We start from the raw sequence: 14,927 nt of genomic DNA, 5'->3' as shown, positions 1-14,927 counted from the left end.
GTCATAAACTTGGGCAGGGTGCAAGTATTTGCTAAGGACTTTTCATGTCAGAAGTTCTTGAACCGTGAGAGCCATTCTCTGAATGCATCAGCCTATTTTCTGCCTTTTATGTCAGGTCTCAGGATTCATCAGCGGCAGATTGATGTTACCCCAAAGTGCTGGAGGCTTGTTTGATCACTGTGAGAGAAGCTTCTTCCACACCTGCAAGTAGCAGGGAGAAAGCTGCAACACCAGAAGCTTCAAAAAGGTCTGTTTTTTTCTCAGTCTATGTAGTGAACATAGATGCTGATGGTCCTCTCCATGGACCGTGGGGGTGGGGTGAAACACTTGCCTTCATAATGGAGATTATTGTGGATAATTGAATTGAGAGAATCCTTTAACTGTACTCAGATAATTGACCAGGAAACCGGAAATCCTGCTGTCAAGGTTGGAGCCTGATGAGGAACTTATACCCTATGAAACTTTTTTTTTCTTTCCTTTTTATTTTTTTTTTTGAGGGAGGGGGGAGAATGACAGACTAACAAAAGGGCAGTAGCAGGAAAGAAAGGATTTGGTGAAATCTTTGGATGATCAGAGAGGATACCGTTATCAGATGAAGCAATTTCTGGGAGGCATACAATGAACTATTTAAATTTTTCAATGACAATTGGAGTTATGCAGCCACTCATAAAAATTCAAGAGCCCTTTTTAAGAAAATTGCATGCATTTCACTTGTACTATATGCACTTACTCTTTCAGGGAGTGCAAAGTTATTTGATCACTCCTGCCTAAGTCAATAGTGCATCTCTATCCAGATTGTAAAGCCATAACTACTTGTTTAATTAGCTTCTGTAGGTATTACAAATAAAATTATGCCTAACAGAGTCTAAAATCCAGATTCTCAAATGTAGGGAATTTTCAAGTTAATGTGACTATTAAACTTAAGTCTTAATAACAACTTTGTGTTTTTCTGCTGTGTACAGGGCAATAATACGCAAAGTTTAGAGCCTGTATAACCCACACAACTCCCATCTCCAGTGCCCACCTACCTCTCTCTCATCACGCTGATATCGTGAAGACTATAGATAACTCCAACAGCTGCAACTTTCACTAATAGTCTACAACCTGCTCAGTTGAGGCTGATGAATTTGACAGGCTGGTCAGAAAAAAGTGGTGAAAATTTAGTAGCCTGCTGGGCATTGTGCATGATGGGGAATGACAAGGTTAGAGGGCGTTTTGCTGTTTTCATATTGCTCCTGCCACCAAACCACAGTCTGTACACTGTTTGAACTGAATGATGAAGCATGAGAAGGGGTAACATCCCTAAAGCACAAGGGCAAATATGCTGCAATCCCTCAGTAACTGTACTCTGTTCCACACCATCAAGCCTATTTTGGTATCTTAATGCATAGCATCAGGAAGCCCATCACTGTCAGGAACACTTGTACAAGTCTAGTTCATCTGTCAGCTCTGGACTGAGCTGCATGACCTAAATCCAGGCAGAGCCCACCTGCCTTAGTGCACACCATTGCCACATGTGCATGTAGGACTCTAAGATACAGCCAGAAACGTGGGCCATGATGAAAAAGGTGAGAGTCTCTCTCCCGTGGTGAAGTCCAGTATCACAGTAGGGGACCTTGGTGGAAGAATAATGTGAATTGTGATGGCTTATACTAACTTAGAACATTATTAATAGCACATCACCAGCCTGTGTGCATTTTTTATCGATGTCAAAATTATGCAATTTTATTACCAAATGTAACAGGATAGTGTGATTTGGCCCTTTCACAGCATTAGCAGTGAAATACAATACATCTATATGTACTTCTGCTGCAGGTGCACTCATCATACACCTGAGAAAATCTGCCTTTCTGCTTCTAATGTGAGCTAAAACATAAGATGACTTGTCAAACACTATGTAGATGCGAGGCATGTCAATGCAAGGATCAGCTGACCTACAACCACACATTTGAAGGGCAGGTAAATCTTAATTCAGGCAAAACTCATGGTTGATACTGATTTGACTATTGCTCAAATGAAATTAGAAGTTTTTCAATATGGATTTTTTAATGTGTTGGTATCAAGCATTTATGAATAGCATTTCTTGCTCTAGTAATCAACTCACATAGGAAAGGAAAACAAGTATGTGAAAAATCTGCATCTTATTTGCATTTGTAATATTATATAATGCTGAAGGTATCAGTAGGAGCATTTAAATGAGGTTTGTGCTGAACCAGACACAGTGAAAATCCTTTTGATGTTTAATTAAAGGAGATTGTAAGGACATAATTTGAAAAACTGAGGGTGGGATTAAAAACCATACCTCACCCACTACAAAAATGTTTGTGCTGTTCTTGGTCTGTGTTTTAAGTGCATTTTAATAGATCTCAAATAACAGGTATATCTTGTCCTGCAAGTAGTAAGTTGTCTTTTCTTCCAGTACTTTATCGTCAGGTAAAAAAAAAGAAAAAGAAAAAAAAAAATCTTCTGGCTTTGTGCATACTAGAAGAGTGCATGTTTATATAGCATTGATTTTAAAAGTCACAATACTTTGCCCTCAGGATGCAGACATGGTACTGCTTGAGACACTCAGCACCTTGCATAACTGCAGATGAATTTAGCATTGCTAATTAATGCTCTATTTTCAGTACTGTGATTCTTTGCGTCATTGTTGTGACACACAGGACATGGATGCAGTGTACCCTTAGTTCAGTAAGTGTGTTGGGATATTTTTTAGTGATCACCAGTTGTTTATCTATTGCTCGACACTGGCAGCTTGTCTTGATTTAAGAACCTCCCCAAGCTGATGGGTGTTTTTGCAGACTGTTTCTGTATAATAATTCTAGCAAGGACCACAGAAGACTGTAGACTGCAGTTTAAAGTGCACAGATAAAATTTAGGCGCTTAACTTCTCCTGATCTGCAACAGGGTTTTAGGTGGAATTCTTATTTTGTTTCTCTTCTCAGATGTCCTGTATTTTCTGATCTTAGTTTAATAAAACTCCTCATATTCACATTTGGCTTAGTAAAAAAGAAAAAAAATATGTGATTCTTTTGAATAGTGGCATCAAATTTAGAGTTGAAAAGGCCATGGCTGGGAAATTTTATCATAGAAACAATCAAGGTTGAAATCTTGGCTCTATTTAAATCAGTGGCAACATTTTACTAATTTCAAGTGAAGGTATTCACCCCTACTAAATACTTTATATCCTAAGGGATCTATACATTGTTGCATAAACATTATATAGTTAGACTATGAAAAAACCACTCCCCTTTGCCTTTAGAAAAAGGAAATTCCTCACCTAAGGTAAAAATCTTTGCTGCCAGGTTTCTGTGGGAGAAGCTGACAGGAGTAATCCAGCAGCAATGGAATATTCTGGGATTAATTAGACATGGCCTAGATACAGGCCAGGAATATAAGAGCTGACCTAAATGTTGTGAGGAACAGTGCCCATGTCTCCTTCTTTCTGTTAATCAACCCTGACACCAAAGGCTTAGCAGGGCAGGTTGGATGAGCGTGTTTGGTTGTAAGCCTGAAACAAAGGCAAACTGTTAATTTTTATTCATATTATAAGTCTGCTTGTTTAAATCTGAAATGTATTGAAAACATGTTTTATCTTGTAGGTTAGTAAGAAGTTAACCAGATTTTTCAAGCAGTTTAGCTAAGAGTCTACAAAAGCCTGGCTGTGGATCACTATGCTTTAACGGAATATGTCACTTCTACTTTGTCCCAAAGCACCATTTAAGGGGGGGAAGGGCAGGAAAAATCAATTAATTACACAGATGCCGTGTTCATTTTTAGTTATATACAAATATGTCAAAGTTGTTGATAGTAAATGGGGAATGGAATAAACTTCACTTTGGCCTAAGGCTTGCAGGAGCAGCTTTCATTCCTCAAAGGGTCAGTGAATATGAATAAAAATAAATGAGTGATTTTTCAGTTTAATTTGAAATAACGTTAATTGAAAGAGTCTTCTGCTCTGTAAGTATGCTTTTCAACTTGCAACTAGTGAAATAAATTGATTTTTTTTTTTTTAGAGGACAGAACTCTAGTCTTTTCCTACTTCCTCTGTAAACTCCAACTGACTTCTACAGGATGTCCCTGAGTTGATCAGACTACTCAGAACAAATATTTAGTTAAGCCAGCATTAAAATAAAAGTGCAATCTAGAGATCATCTTCGTGCTAATTGCATGCACCTGGGAATTTTAGCAAATTTTTGGTTTGATTGGAATACTCAGCCAGCTAGTTTTTAAGCCATTGCAGTTATACATTAAAAAGGGGGGTTGAATGGCAGTGAATTGAGAGATACGGAAAACCGCAGTGTTTGAAGATGGATGAGTTCCTGCCATTGTCACTATTACTTGTCACAGGTGACTAAAAAGCAATGGCGTTCAGCTTGCCAAGATTATGACTTTATTATAGTTCACCTTTATTTCAAAGCCTTTTTGACAGGTCTAGGATTTTTTTCTCTCAAGTTGGTTGTGCAGTTTTTATGTTTGGTTTGTTTTGTTGTGGTTTTTTTGTTTTGTTCTGTTTAGCTTTCAGTTTGGGAAAAGAATGGAAAACATACTCAAAAAAAAAAAAAAAAAAGAAAGTATTATCTATATTGATACCTGAGCTAAAACTGGATAAATTGGAAATTGTTTAATTTGTATCAAGTAAGGATATCTATATGTAACCTTGGACATAAGAAAAGGGAGAAACTTCCACAAAATGATGCATCTGTATGTTGTACTAAAGCTCTTACGAAATCTATTTGATTATGGTTATATTTAGTAAATATAGACTTGAATGTGTGCAGTGTTATGATCCAACAGCTACTATTGCCTGCAATTCCACAGCAATTTCCACAAAAAATGCCTTTTATAACAGAATCATTTCATTCAATTACTAATCAATACAACTTGGTGTCAGATGATACATAATAGAATAATCTACTGTTTAAGAATGTCTCTCCAAACAGCAGCTTGGTAAGAAAAGAGGCTGCTCAGCACCCTGGCGTTTGTTCTCAACCGCTGCTAATATCAAACCTACAGCTTGCAGAATCTGCAAAGAAGCCAGAAAGCTCAGAGCTGTCTAGCACTGCTTTTGCAATTCATTGCTACTAAGACTCTCACCTTCCAGTTACCAGTTTGTGATGCAGGCTCTGTACCACAAACTTTGCATGACTAATGGCAATAGTCTTGCTGTCATTTTTTTGTGGCAGAGACCTTCCCTGTTCCCCAGGCATCCAGGGACCCCAGTCTGAAAATCAGAGTCTAACTTATCTCTGTGATGTTACTCAGTTTCTATTATCTCAACATTAATGTATAAACCCTATCTACTTTTACAGTAATTATTTACATATTTTACATATTTATGTAAAATGAGACACACTACACTTTCTGAAATAGTCCTTTGCTCACTTACTCTGTGACTAAATTAAGGAACAACAAAAGACACTTGTTTCAGGGACTAGTAACAGTTGCACCTCCATGCTTTTCTACAGAAGAACTTTAAATTGTCTTTTTTTGTTTTTTTTTTTTTTTTAAACTTTTGAATTTGTCTATGAAGTTTCCAAGGGCTTTATCTTGTTCTGATTTGACATGTTGACTTCCTTTAGCTTACCCAATGCTTTATAAATGTTTAGTATCTTCAGTGGTTACGTTTTGTTTAATTTTGAACAACATAACAGAGTACATCCTGAAGAAAAAGCTGTAAAACTTCGTGAAGATTTACAGCTGATGATTCAGGTATGACACTGAATCAATAATATCCAAGTTACCAGTTATTTGTTAGTTTATCAACAGTTTATCACTAAATAGTAAGGCCACAGAAATATGAAAATCTAATTAATTTATAGTTGTAACATGTTTCATTTTGTACTTCAAATGCACTGTGGATCTTGTTCATACTGACAATTTCATTGAATTAACTCCTCTAATTTCCTATGTTTTTAAAGTTTTTTTTGAAAAGTAAATCAGCATCTGAAATGTGGGTGTTTACACCATTTTTTCAGCATAACAGAAACTGCAGGAACCTGTTTCAATTTTCCCTGCCCTAGATTCAGGAAATGATGTGAGTTAATGTCTGTTTAAAGTGCTCAGAAATATGACACTTTGGAAAAGGATCTTTTTCCGGATCTTAGATATCCGACTATTTTCATTTACATCTGGCTCAAAATACAGGTGAGAGTTTCTTTAAAAAGGAAAAAAAAAAAAAAAAAAGCGCCATTTAGAATTTATATATATTGCTTTTACTTTTAAAATGGCAAAACCATGGTTAGAATCATTCCGATTCTTTTTGAAATGAAACACCCATGTAACAGACCATCCCATCCACTATTTTAATGAGATCTAAATCTGTCAAGGATTGTCAACACTCATCATAGTGTGGGTATTTTGAGGACTTGCAAATCTGAAAGAGGTTAAATTTCTTTAGAAAAAAAGCAGTAATAATAATACAACATCATTCATAAACATTGATTGCTACTCAATACCAGGAACTGCAGCTGAAAAATAATAGTTGGTTTTGGTGGGTTTTTTTACATTTCAGTTTTCAGGACATAGGTAGAATCCAGAACCAGTACAAAATAATGAGCCCGCTTACTGTTGTTGTGTGGGAAAAGAGGAGATAGAGGTGATATTGGAGGAAGAAAACTGAGTAGGCATGACAGGAGTACGGGGGCTAAACAGAATGACAGGAACTTCATAACATGTTCTTCATAAAAGTGACAGGAAAAGCAAAGGAGGCGAACTGCACTCTACCAAAAGCATGCGTTCAAATACTGAAATACCGAAGGATAATTTTCGGTAGGACATGCATTGCTAAACCTCTGGCTTAAAAAAAAAAAAAAAAAAAAGAAAGAAAAAAAAAAAAGAAGGATAAATGAGAACGACAGGAAGAATGGTACTAAAGACTAGAGATCATGAACATGAAACAATGAAGATAAAGCACATCTCAGTCTCATTTGCAAAAGCATGTGCTAAGTATTACTGAGAGCCACTTCTTTGTCTAAAGTATGTTTAAAGCACATCTAAAGCAATCACAGAAATTAAGAATAATGTAAAAACCTGTACTTCAGTTCCTTTTTAGCAGCTCTGAGGTTAAATATACATAATTATAGATGTTTAGTGTATAGCTTGACCTCCGTTGTATTTTATGCCAAATTCTGCCCTTCTGGATTATTCCAAGCAGCGACCACCTCATTAATCCAGAATGTCTCCGCAACTCCCTCACCACTGAGGGCAGCGTCAGGAGGAAGTATGACCATGTTTAACAGAAGTTAACGTAGATCTGGCCAGGCTTCTCCAGCCACACCTTCAACTTCTACATTCTCAGATGCAAAACACTGGATGGAGTGTCTTGGATTCCCCCCTAGACAGCCAAGGATTTCAGTCTGCAGCACTAACAGATCTGCTGTAGTGCTAATACACTACCTGAGTCTTCCATAAATGTCAATGGCCAGCTCACCTTCAATCCAAAGTAGCAATATGGAAAACTTCATAAGCTTTGTTCAGAGCTACCCACTTAAATGCAAATAACCTGAGAAATGCTGACAGCGGCGTAGGGAAGGTCAGAAGGGATGGGAAAAAGTATTGCATCAAGCTGGAAGTTTTTGCTGGAGCAGAAGAATTTCTTGTGTTGAGGGCATACAGTTTAGTAAAGAAAGGTACTGTCCACCAGCTGGCATGATCCAGCACTTCCTTCTTTAATCAAAGCACAACCAAGTTTGCTCTTACATGAAGCACAGAATATATCATATAGTGAAAAACTGCACTAAGTGAAGTGTTGGTAGTTAATTTCAGAGACTTCTAAGGAAAGTGAAATTGTTTGGTGTCTACAATCCATTGCTAATTTCAAAGAACCTATTTACATCAAAACAAAACACTGTGCTCACTGCACTCAGCAGAAAGGGAAGTTGGTCTCTGACTTGCAGATTATACAAAGGAGACCTGTGTGTTGTTGGAAAAAAACCCACAGATGATCAAAATGGGGGGTCTTTAGTTGCAGCAAAGCCTTTACAGCTGCTTTTTGTATTATAGAACTTTGTACCACATGGTTTTCATCTTTATAAGTACAAAAGTTTATATGTATTTCCTTTCAAACACTCTGTTAATGAACAAGCAGAGTGTTTTATTGTGGCCAGATATTCAGGACAAGAGTTGAGAGACATATCCAGATCCTGATGCTTCTCCAATACGAGCAACTGCATGAGAGTTTGATGTTGGCTAGTGACCCTGCTCCAGATGCCATCCCAAATCCCCAGCAATAAGGCAACTGCATGGCTTAGGGGATTGGTAATCGGATACTTCACCTCCAGGTCATTGTAGGTCTCTGGTTCAAGAGTGGCAAGGTTTTGTAATGACTTAAACACCATCAGATATTTATTTGGAGGCATATGGAGAAGTGAACATATTATTTCGGTGCAGCAAGCAGCAGACACATCCACAAACATTATGACAGTTGCCAGTCTGCTAGAAATGCTTGAATGACAGAATATCAGTCTAACAGAGGTTGATTAACTCCCTAATAACCATCAGGATTGTGTCTTGCTTTAGTACTGGCTGGGTAATAAAAGCGTAAGGGTTTATATGGTATTTTGTAAATGAGAGAGCTGAAAAAATGTGTTTAACTCTCTCTTTATCCATTTCCAGGTCATAAAAGACTTTTTGAAGTGGTTTTGAATGTTACTGGAGACAATCCAAAGCCAACTTTAATTTGAAGTTTCTGTTTTAGCCAGTACAAATTCAGCAAGAGTGAAAATATGTTCTGCAGGTATTTTTAGGCACTTTACTACATAGGAAAAACTGTAAGTGCATAATTTGAAACTTCAGTGTGTCCTTAATGAGGATAAAACTGGAAAAAAACCCTACTTCCAAGGTCAGTATTAACCTGATACTTCTGGAATCAGACTGTATGGCCTGTGCATGAGGAAAAAAGGTGGATGATGCTCCCTGCCGTGGAGGGACCAGGGCAAGCAGGTGTAATAGTAAAACAGAAACGTGATGCCATCTCCAATCTCCTGTCAATGGCAGTTCCAGGGGAGAAAGGGGCTGACTGGCACGAACACCCTGTCCATTGGCCCGCAGTGCCTCCCAGTGGGCATCAACAACGTCTCTTTCAGGGGGAAAGGCAGCGTTTTTATCATAAGATGCCCAGTACAGACGCCGCTGTACTCGGACAGCTAATGGGGGAATTGACTGACGGTGAGACTTCTGGTTTTCTAAACACAAAACACAACAAAACTTGTGGTCACTTTAAAGTGTGCAGCTGTCTGTGACAATCATCGTGCACCCATGAGTGTTTGCAGATCGCAAGCCTCCATGAAAAAAAAAAAAAGTTTTGGGAGACAGCCTTACAAATGAGAACTCATGTATTATTGACTGGCATGGAGAGGGCTGTGTCCCTGTCATTCACAGCTTTGACAAGCAGCAGCAGAGTAGTATCATATCACAAGTCTGTGGCCAGTTTTACAGTACCCTCCCTGCAGTGCTGAGAGTGACACTTTTTTTGTTTTGACTCTTCTTGAGTATGCTCAGAGCACCAGCACAGAACAGTAAAAAGGGATCCCAAAAATGGAACATAAAACAACATGAGAAAAGAGCACCTTTGGCTGCAGTAAAGTCTCTGGAAAGCAGTAAAAGAAGAGTTGGGGGGAACATTTCTGTACCTCTGACAGCCGACAAAGCATAACAGTTTGTAGCCCCCAACCTGCCTTTTCCTACTGGGTTCAGTGAGCCAAGAGATCTATTCAACTCAGGCACCTCAGCTATGTGCCTTTCCCAGCAAAAAAACCCAAATCCCTTCCAGCCCTGTGCAGGTGCCATTATCTACCTGAAAACAATCACATAAACCTTTGTGTTGGGATGTTTGTGTGGTTACTGCAACTGCAAACAGGGAGGGGGCTTAGGAGAAAACACTCCTGGGGACCCGTGGAAGGCACAGGGCTGTGCAAACACTTCTAAGGATGAGAGCTGCTGCCCACACTTCAAATGTTGTATTTGTCTGTGTCTCATACCATGATCTTAGAGAATGAGGGGAAAAAAATCACATGGTGCTGGAGCTCTTGTATGAGTTATGTGAATAAATAAAGCCTGCTGTGTCTAGGTGTGTCCAACTGCAAAGGTCACTTAGGTGTGGGGTTTTCTTTTCCTCCAAAGTGATCCTGGTCACAGTGTAATATCCTGTTTCATTTCTACAGTGTTTATCATTGAAAGTTAATGTTCAGGATCCTTGCACCTGATATCCTCCCAGTGCACACAAGAAATAGAACTGAAAAAATGTCAGAGCAAGCGGATAGTACTGAGTACACCACAAACGCAAAAGTATTACATTGGAATTATTGTTCTTGCATCACTCTGCTTTGTGAGGAGCTCACGTAATCAGGTTTGTGTGTGAGTGCATGTGTGAGTCTCCTTCAAAGGAGGAAATAGGATGCCTAACTTTTAGTGCAGAAAATTAGTAACAAAATACATGCAAGATAAGGGCTGATAACATCTCTGTAATCTCATACTTAATCTGCTATCCTCAGGAAAAATCTGTTGACTTTTCAGCATTACTCTGCCCAGGCTGCATACAATAATTAATAGGCCTGTGTTACCCTACTCCTACGGCAATCACTGAAGTTAGGCACTTGCACCTTCGTTTTCACAAGTCGGTGCCCCGAGCGGAGCTGCCCACCCAGCTGAGAAAAGCCAAATCCCTACTCCAGTCATTCCATTCCCTCCCGTTTCCCAGGCGGGCTGCGGCCGCGCTGAACCCCAGCCGCACCCGGAGCTGGAGCAGGTGCAGCGGGAGCCCCCGCCCGGTGCGAGGCGCCGCCGCCCCGGTGCGGGGTGGCCACGTGGAACGGCGGCTCCCGCGGCGGCTACTTCCTGCTCCGCATCACCCCGGCGGGGAGGCAGGCGGGCGCGGCAGCCCGCGGCGGGGGAGCCTACGGGGGAGGAAAATAAGAAAAAGGGAAAAGAAAAAAAAAGAGAAAGAAAGTTTGTGCGTGCAGCGGCAGGAAAGCCTCCGCAGGCGGGCGGCTGCCGGAGAGCAGCGGCGGCCGGGGGAGGAGGGGGAGAGGAGGAGGAGGCGGCGGCGGCGGGGCCGTGCCGTGCCGTGCCGTGCCGCGCCGGGCGGGGGGCGGAAGCCCGCCGGTGCGCGGGGCCGGGCGCTGCGTGCGCGGCGGCGGGAGGATGCGGCTGAAGCTGGGCTTCCTGCTGCGCGCTGTGCTGCTGGCGGGCAGCTTCTTGGGGCTGCTGCTGCTCTGGTCCTCGCTGTCGCCCCGCGCCGAGGAGCCGGCTCCCCCGGGACGGACGTGGGTGAGTGTGCGGCCGCGCTGGGCGGCGGAGCGGGCGGGACGGAGCGGGTGGCGGGGCCGCCGCCCGGGATGTGACCGGCGGCGGCTGCGGGCGGGCGGGCAGGGGGCGGCTGCCCGGGCTGCGGCCTGCGGCGCCTGCAGGCCTGAGAGGGGAGCTCGGAGCGGCGGGGCCGTCCACGGCCGTCCCCCGGATCCGGCGTTCCTGCCCGAGCGGCGCCGCGCCGTGGCCCGCTGTGGGGCAGCCCCGACCGCGGCAGGGCCCCGGTACGCCGCGCTCCGCTGGGCCCCGGTGGCTGAGCCCGGAGGGTGTCCGGTCCGCCCCACCCGGTGCGGGGCCGCCACAACCCCCTGGCCCGCCCGCCGGGGTCGGGCCGGCAGCGCTCCGCCGGTGGCCGCCTCTGGCGCAGTGGGGCGTGTGGTGCCCCGCCGAGGCCGATGCCCTGGGTACCCGGACCGCGTATATCAGTGTCTTCTTTGAGGGCTTTTCCATCCTTAAAATAATGACCCAGGTGTAATCTGCGTAAGTATCCTGTAAAGGTCTCCCCCAGTGCTTCAACTAAGGGTGCAGGTGTTCCCCTCTCCCACTCACCCCACTGCTGTGCATCAGCTTCCTGACGTTTTTCTACCCAAACGGCAGGTTTTGCCAAGGAGAGGCAGCGGATCAGGTAATTTAAGAAGAGCAACATGGGAAGCCAAAAGACATTGGAGTGATCATGCAGGTGGTGCAGATTTCTCACCCCAAGATGGTGAGGTTACCTGAGGAGCATGGGGTTGGCAGTGCTTGGGCTGAAAGCAACAATAACCTTTAGAAATGCTTTGAGAGGTCGGGCAAAAAAATCTGGGGAGTGAGCCTTGCCATGGCCTTACATTAGACACATCAGGTGAGACTAATCTGATTCATTGACACCAAGGTCTCAGAAGGAGTGAAAGTGCTTTTTCCCTTTTGCCCAGATGTTTTAGAGCTGTGGAATGTAACTGGACTTAAGGGGATCTGCTTGAAGTAAGATTAGTCAGGATTATTTTAATCTTGGTAAAGTCATAACATTTTACAGTGATTATCTTAAAAAGTGATCTTTCATGATGTGTTCACTAATGATCTTGGTCCTCTCTAGTGGGCTGCTTTGAATACTTGTGGAAGGCAAGTGAGCTGACGAAATTCTTGCTTTTGAAAACTAGAAATTACTTTAGACTCCTTCAGCAGATGCTCCGTCTTCTGAAGCTGTTACAGCTTCCTGTATCTTGGCAGTTACTGCTGAGATAATAGGCCATAACAGTTCTTTTTGAGATATGCACTTTATTAAGCAGTCAAGTTTGTGTAATCTGGTTTTTTTTGGACACAACGTGGGCTTTTCTGTGTGCAGAAAAGTCTTTAGGAGCTTTATTTGCATACCTCCCGAGAAAACATCAGGCAGTAAGTCAAAACCAGTTGAACCCTTCCTGCTTAGGAAAGGGTAACGTACCTGTAAAGTGACATCCTTCAAAATAAAAACCAGTTATGGTTGTATTGGTGTGCAGGGCAGTGACAATCTTCAGCTGATTATTCTGGGGTGACAACTGAAATATTGCAGTCCTACAGTGTGTGTGCTCTACCAGTTTATGCAGGTGTTGTAATGAATCACACTATTTGTTCTCACAAGCCTGAAGTCTTTCCCTTGGAGACTTGTGAGCTGAACCCTTGTATCCACCTGCAGTTGCATGCGAGGTCCAATTTGGAAATGGTTTCTAGCTGGTGTGCATGGCGATAAAAGGAGTCAGGTTTTTACAGTCCAGCCCCTGATAAAGCAGCATTCTGTCTAGATTACCCCTGCCTTGTCTGGAGGAAGAAATATCCATAACAGCCACTTCAGGAAATAATTCTGTCTTTGTTGGGAACAAATAGAATTATATTGAGTAAACACTGTCAAAGATTAAATCTAAACAGAGTATCTGGTTCATTAGCTAGATCAGCTGTTTGTTTATTGTGATATATATATGAGAGTGGATAACACATGCTTCTTCATCGCTTTCTGGGAAACGATACTGTTATTATTAAACTTCTGCTTTGGGTTGGACTGCTTTCCTCCTCAGAAGCTGCTCGGGTGATGGAAACTAGTGAGCAGACTTGCTACAGCAGTGCTCTGGTGTGCTTCTGGAGAGCTGGCAGTGCCCGGGAATTCATCTGAAGGTGAGGGCCTGCGTGTCCTTTCTCCTACTGAGTGAGATAACGCTGACCCTGTGAGGTGGGCTTCTGTCTCGGGGCATGCTCCCTGCCACACCTGCAAACAGGCTGTGCCTCAGTACAGTTTTGGCATGTTGGAACTAGGACTTTAATCATAACCACTTCTCTGGAATGCACTGGTGCGCACTTTGTTCAGTCATACAGAAGTGTATGTTTGCTCTGTTAGCTGCCGGAAAGTTTGTTAAGCTAAACACTAAGCTAACAGAGTAATTCTTCTTCTTATACAGCAGCCTTGTCCCTTTGCTTATGCCAAAAACTCTAGCCAACAAATGTAAAATTCCTCCTCAGATAGTACTAGCTTAAAATAGAATTTAACTTTTTATAGCTGATCTCAGGCAGTACCCTTTCTCTCTCTGCACTGTAACCCTGGGCACTTTTTAATAACACTGAGGCATTAAAGAAGCAAAGATTAAAAGTTCTGCTTTATTGTTCTTTTTATGTTTATAACCTTGAATCTTTCCATGCTTACAGCAGCAGACAAGAATAGATAATACTGAAGATCTTGTAGTAGTGTTATGACTATGTACCTTTATAAGAAAATATAACACAGTATTTGAAGAGAGAATATGATTTTTCTACTGATTTTAAAAGATTTCAGAGATCTTTTTGAGAGGCAGGATGATTAATGTACAGAGAGTTTTCAAAGAAAAAGTGAATGTGAAGAAGTGGCTGTTTAGGAAGGAAATGAGAGAACACAGTGGTAATAACAGTAATACAGACAGTTGGAGATAAGACATTTCTCTCTTATAGAAGACTACTACAGATATGTTTGTTTGCTGAAAGCATATTCAGAAGTTGGGGGGACAAAGCTCTTCCCCATGTAACCTGACTGTGGAGCCTTGATTCTGTGAGACACCATTTGAGGAAAAAGTGCTTGTAGGATCCAGAGGGAGAAGTAAAGTGTTTATTTTTCTGCATTACCAGAAATATCCAACAGAACAAAATAATCCTTATCCTAAAGACCTTTTAGTTTCCAATCTAAACCAAATAGAAACAATAAAAATATTTGATTTTGTGCGGTATTTTGAGTGTTTTCCAATAACTTCAGTTCTTATGGATCAAGAGATCAGTTTTGCAGCTAGAAGGAAATGAGCTGGCTATTCATTGTCAGAAGATTGCTGTAAGGATCCCAGCTATGGTACTTGTTGGTCTCCTGCTAGATGTGTTGCTAATGATCAGCCTCAGAGGTACAGCCTTAAAAGCTGGTGTCATTGAGGAGTGGGTAGTATAGCAGGCAGAGCCAATGGACTGAAACAGTAAAGAAAGATTCATTACTGAAAAGCTGAAAACAGTGTATTTGGAGGAGTAAATGTAGTATAGGTCACCTTTAACTTTCCAAATCTAATCGAATTGATCAAAGTTTTGAAGTGACCACATCAGTATTCATAAGCTTTGAAAGTTAGGTATAATTGAGGTTGATATTTTGGGGGTTTGTTTCTTTT

General features: G+C 41.8%; 1 protein-coding gene across 4 annotated transcripts in view; it reads left to right on the top strand.

The window, feature by feature from the left end:
• The window catches only part of GALNT7 (polypeptide N-acetylgalactosaminyltransferase 7), an 84,456-nt gene that overhangs the window by 1,595 nt on the left and 67,934 nt on the right, over nt 1–14,927 (top strand). For 2 of the 4 annotated variants that reach the window (XM_065061329.1, XM_065061332.1), the window contains exon 1: nt 10,802–11,268. In XM_065061329.1, the coding sequence (XP_064917401.1) occupies nt 11,143–11,268 (126 nt within the window). In that variant the 5' untranslated portion in view covers nt 10,802–11,142. Of the gene's footprint in view, nt 1–115; nt 248–10,795; nt 11,269–14,927 lie in introns of those variants that run through there. The other 2 variants (XM_065061333.1, XM_065061331.1) reach the window with 2 other exon arrangements.

This window comes from Columba livia, chromosome 4, assembly GCF_036013475.1.
Source record: "Columba livia isolate bColLiv1 breed racing homer chromosome 4, bColLiv1.pat.W.v2, whole genome shotgun sequence".
NCBI classification, from domain to species: domain Eukaryota; kingdom Metazoa; phylum Chordata; class Aves; order Columbiformes; family Columbidae; genus Columba; species Columba livia.
This window is presented reverse-complemented; position numbering and strand designations above follow the sequence as displayed.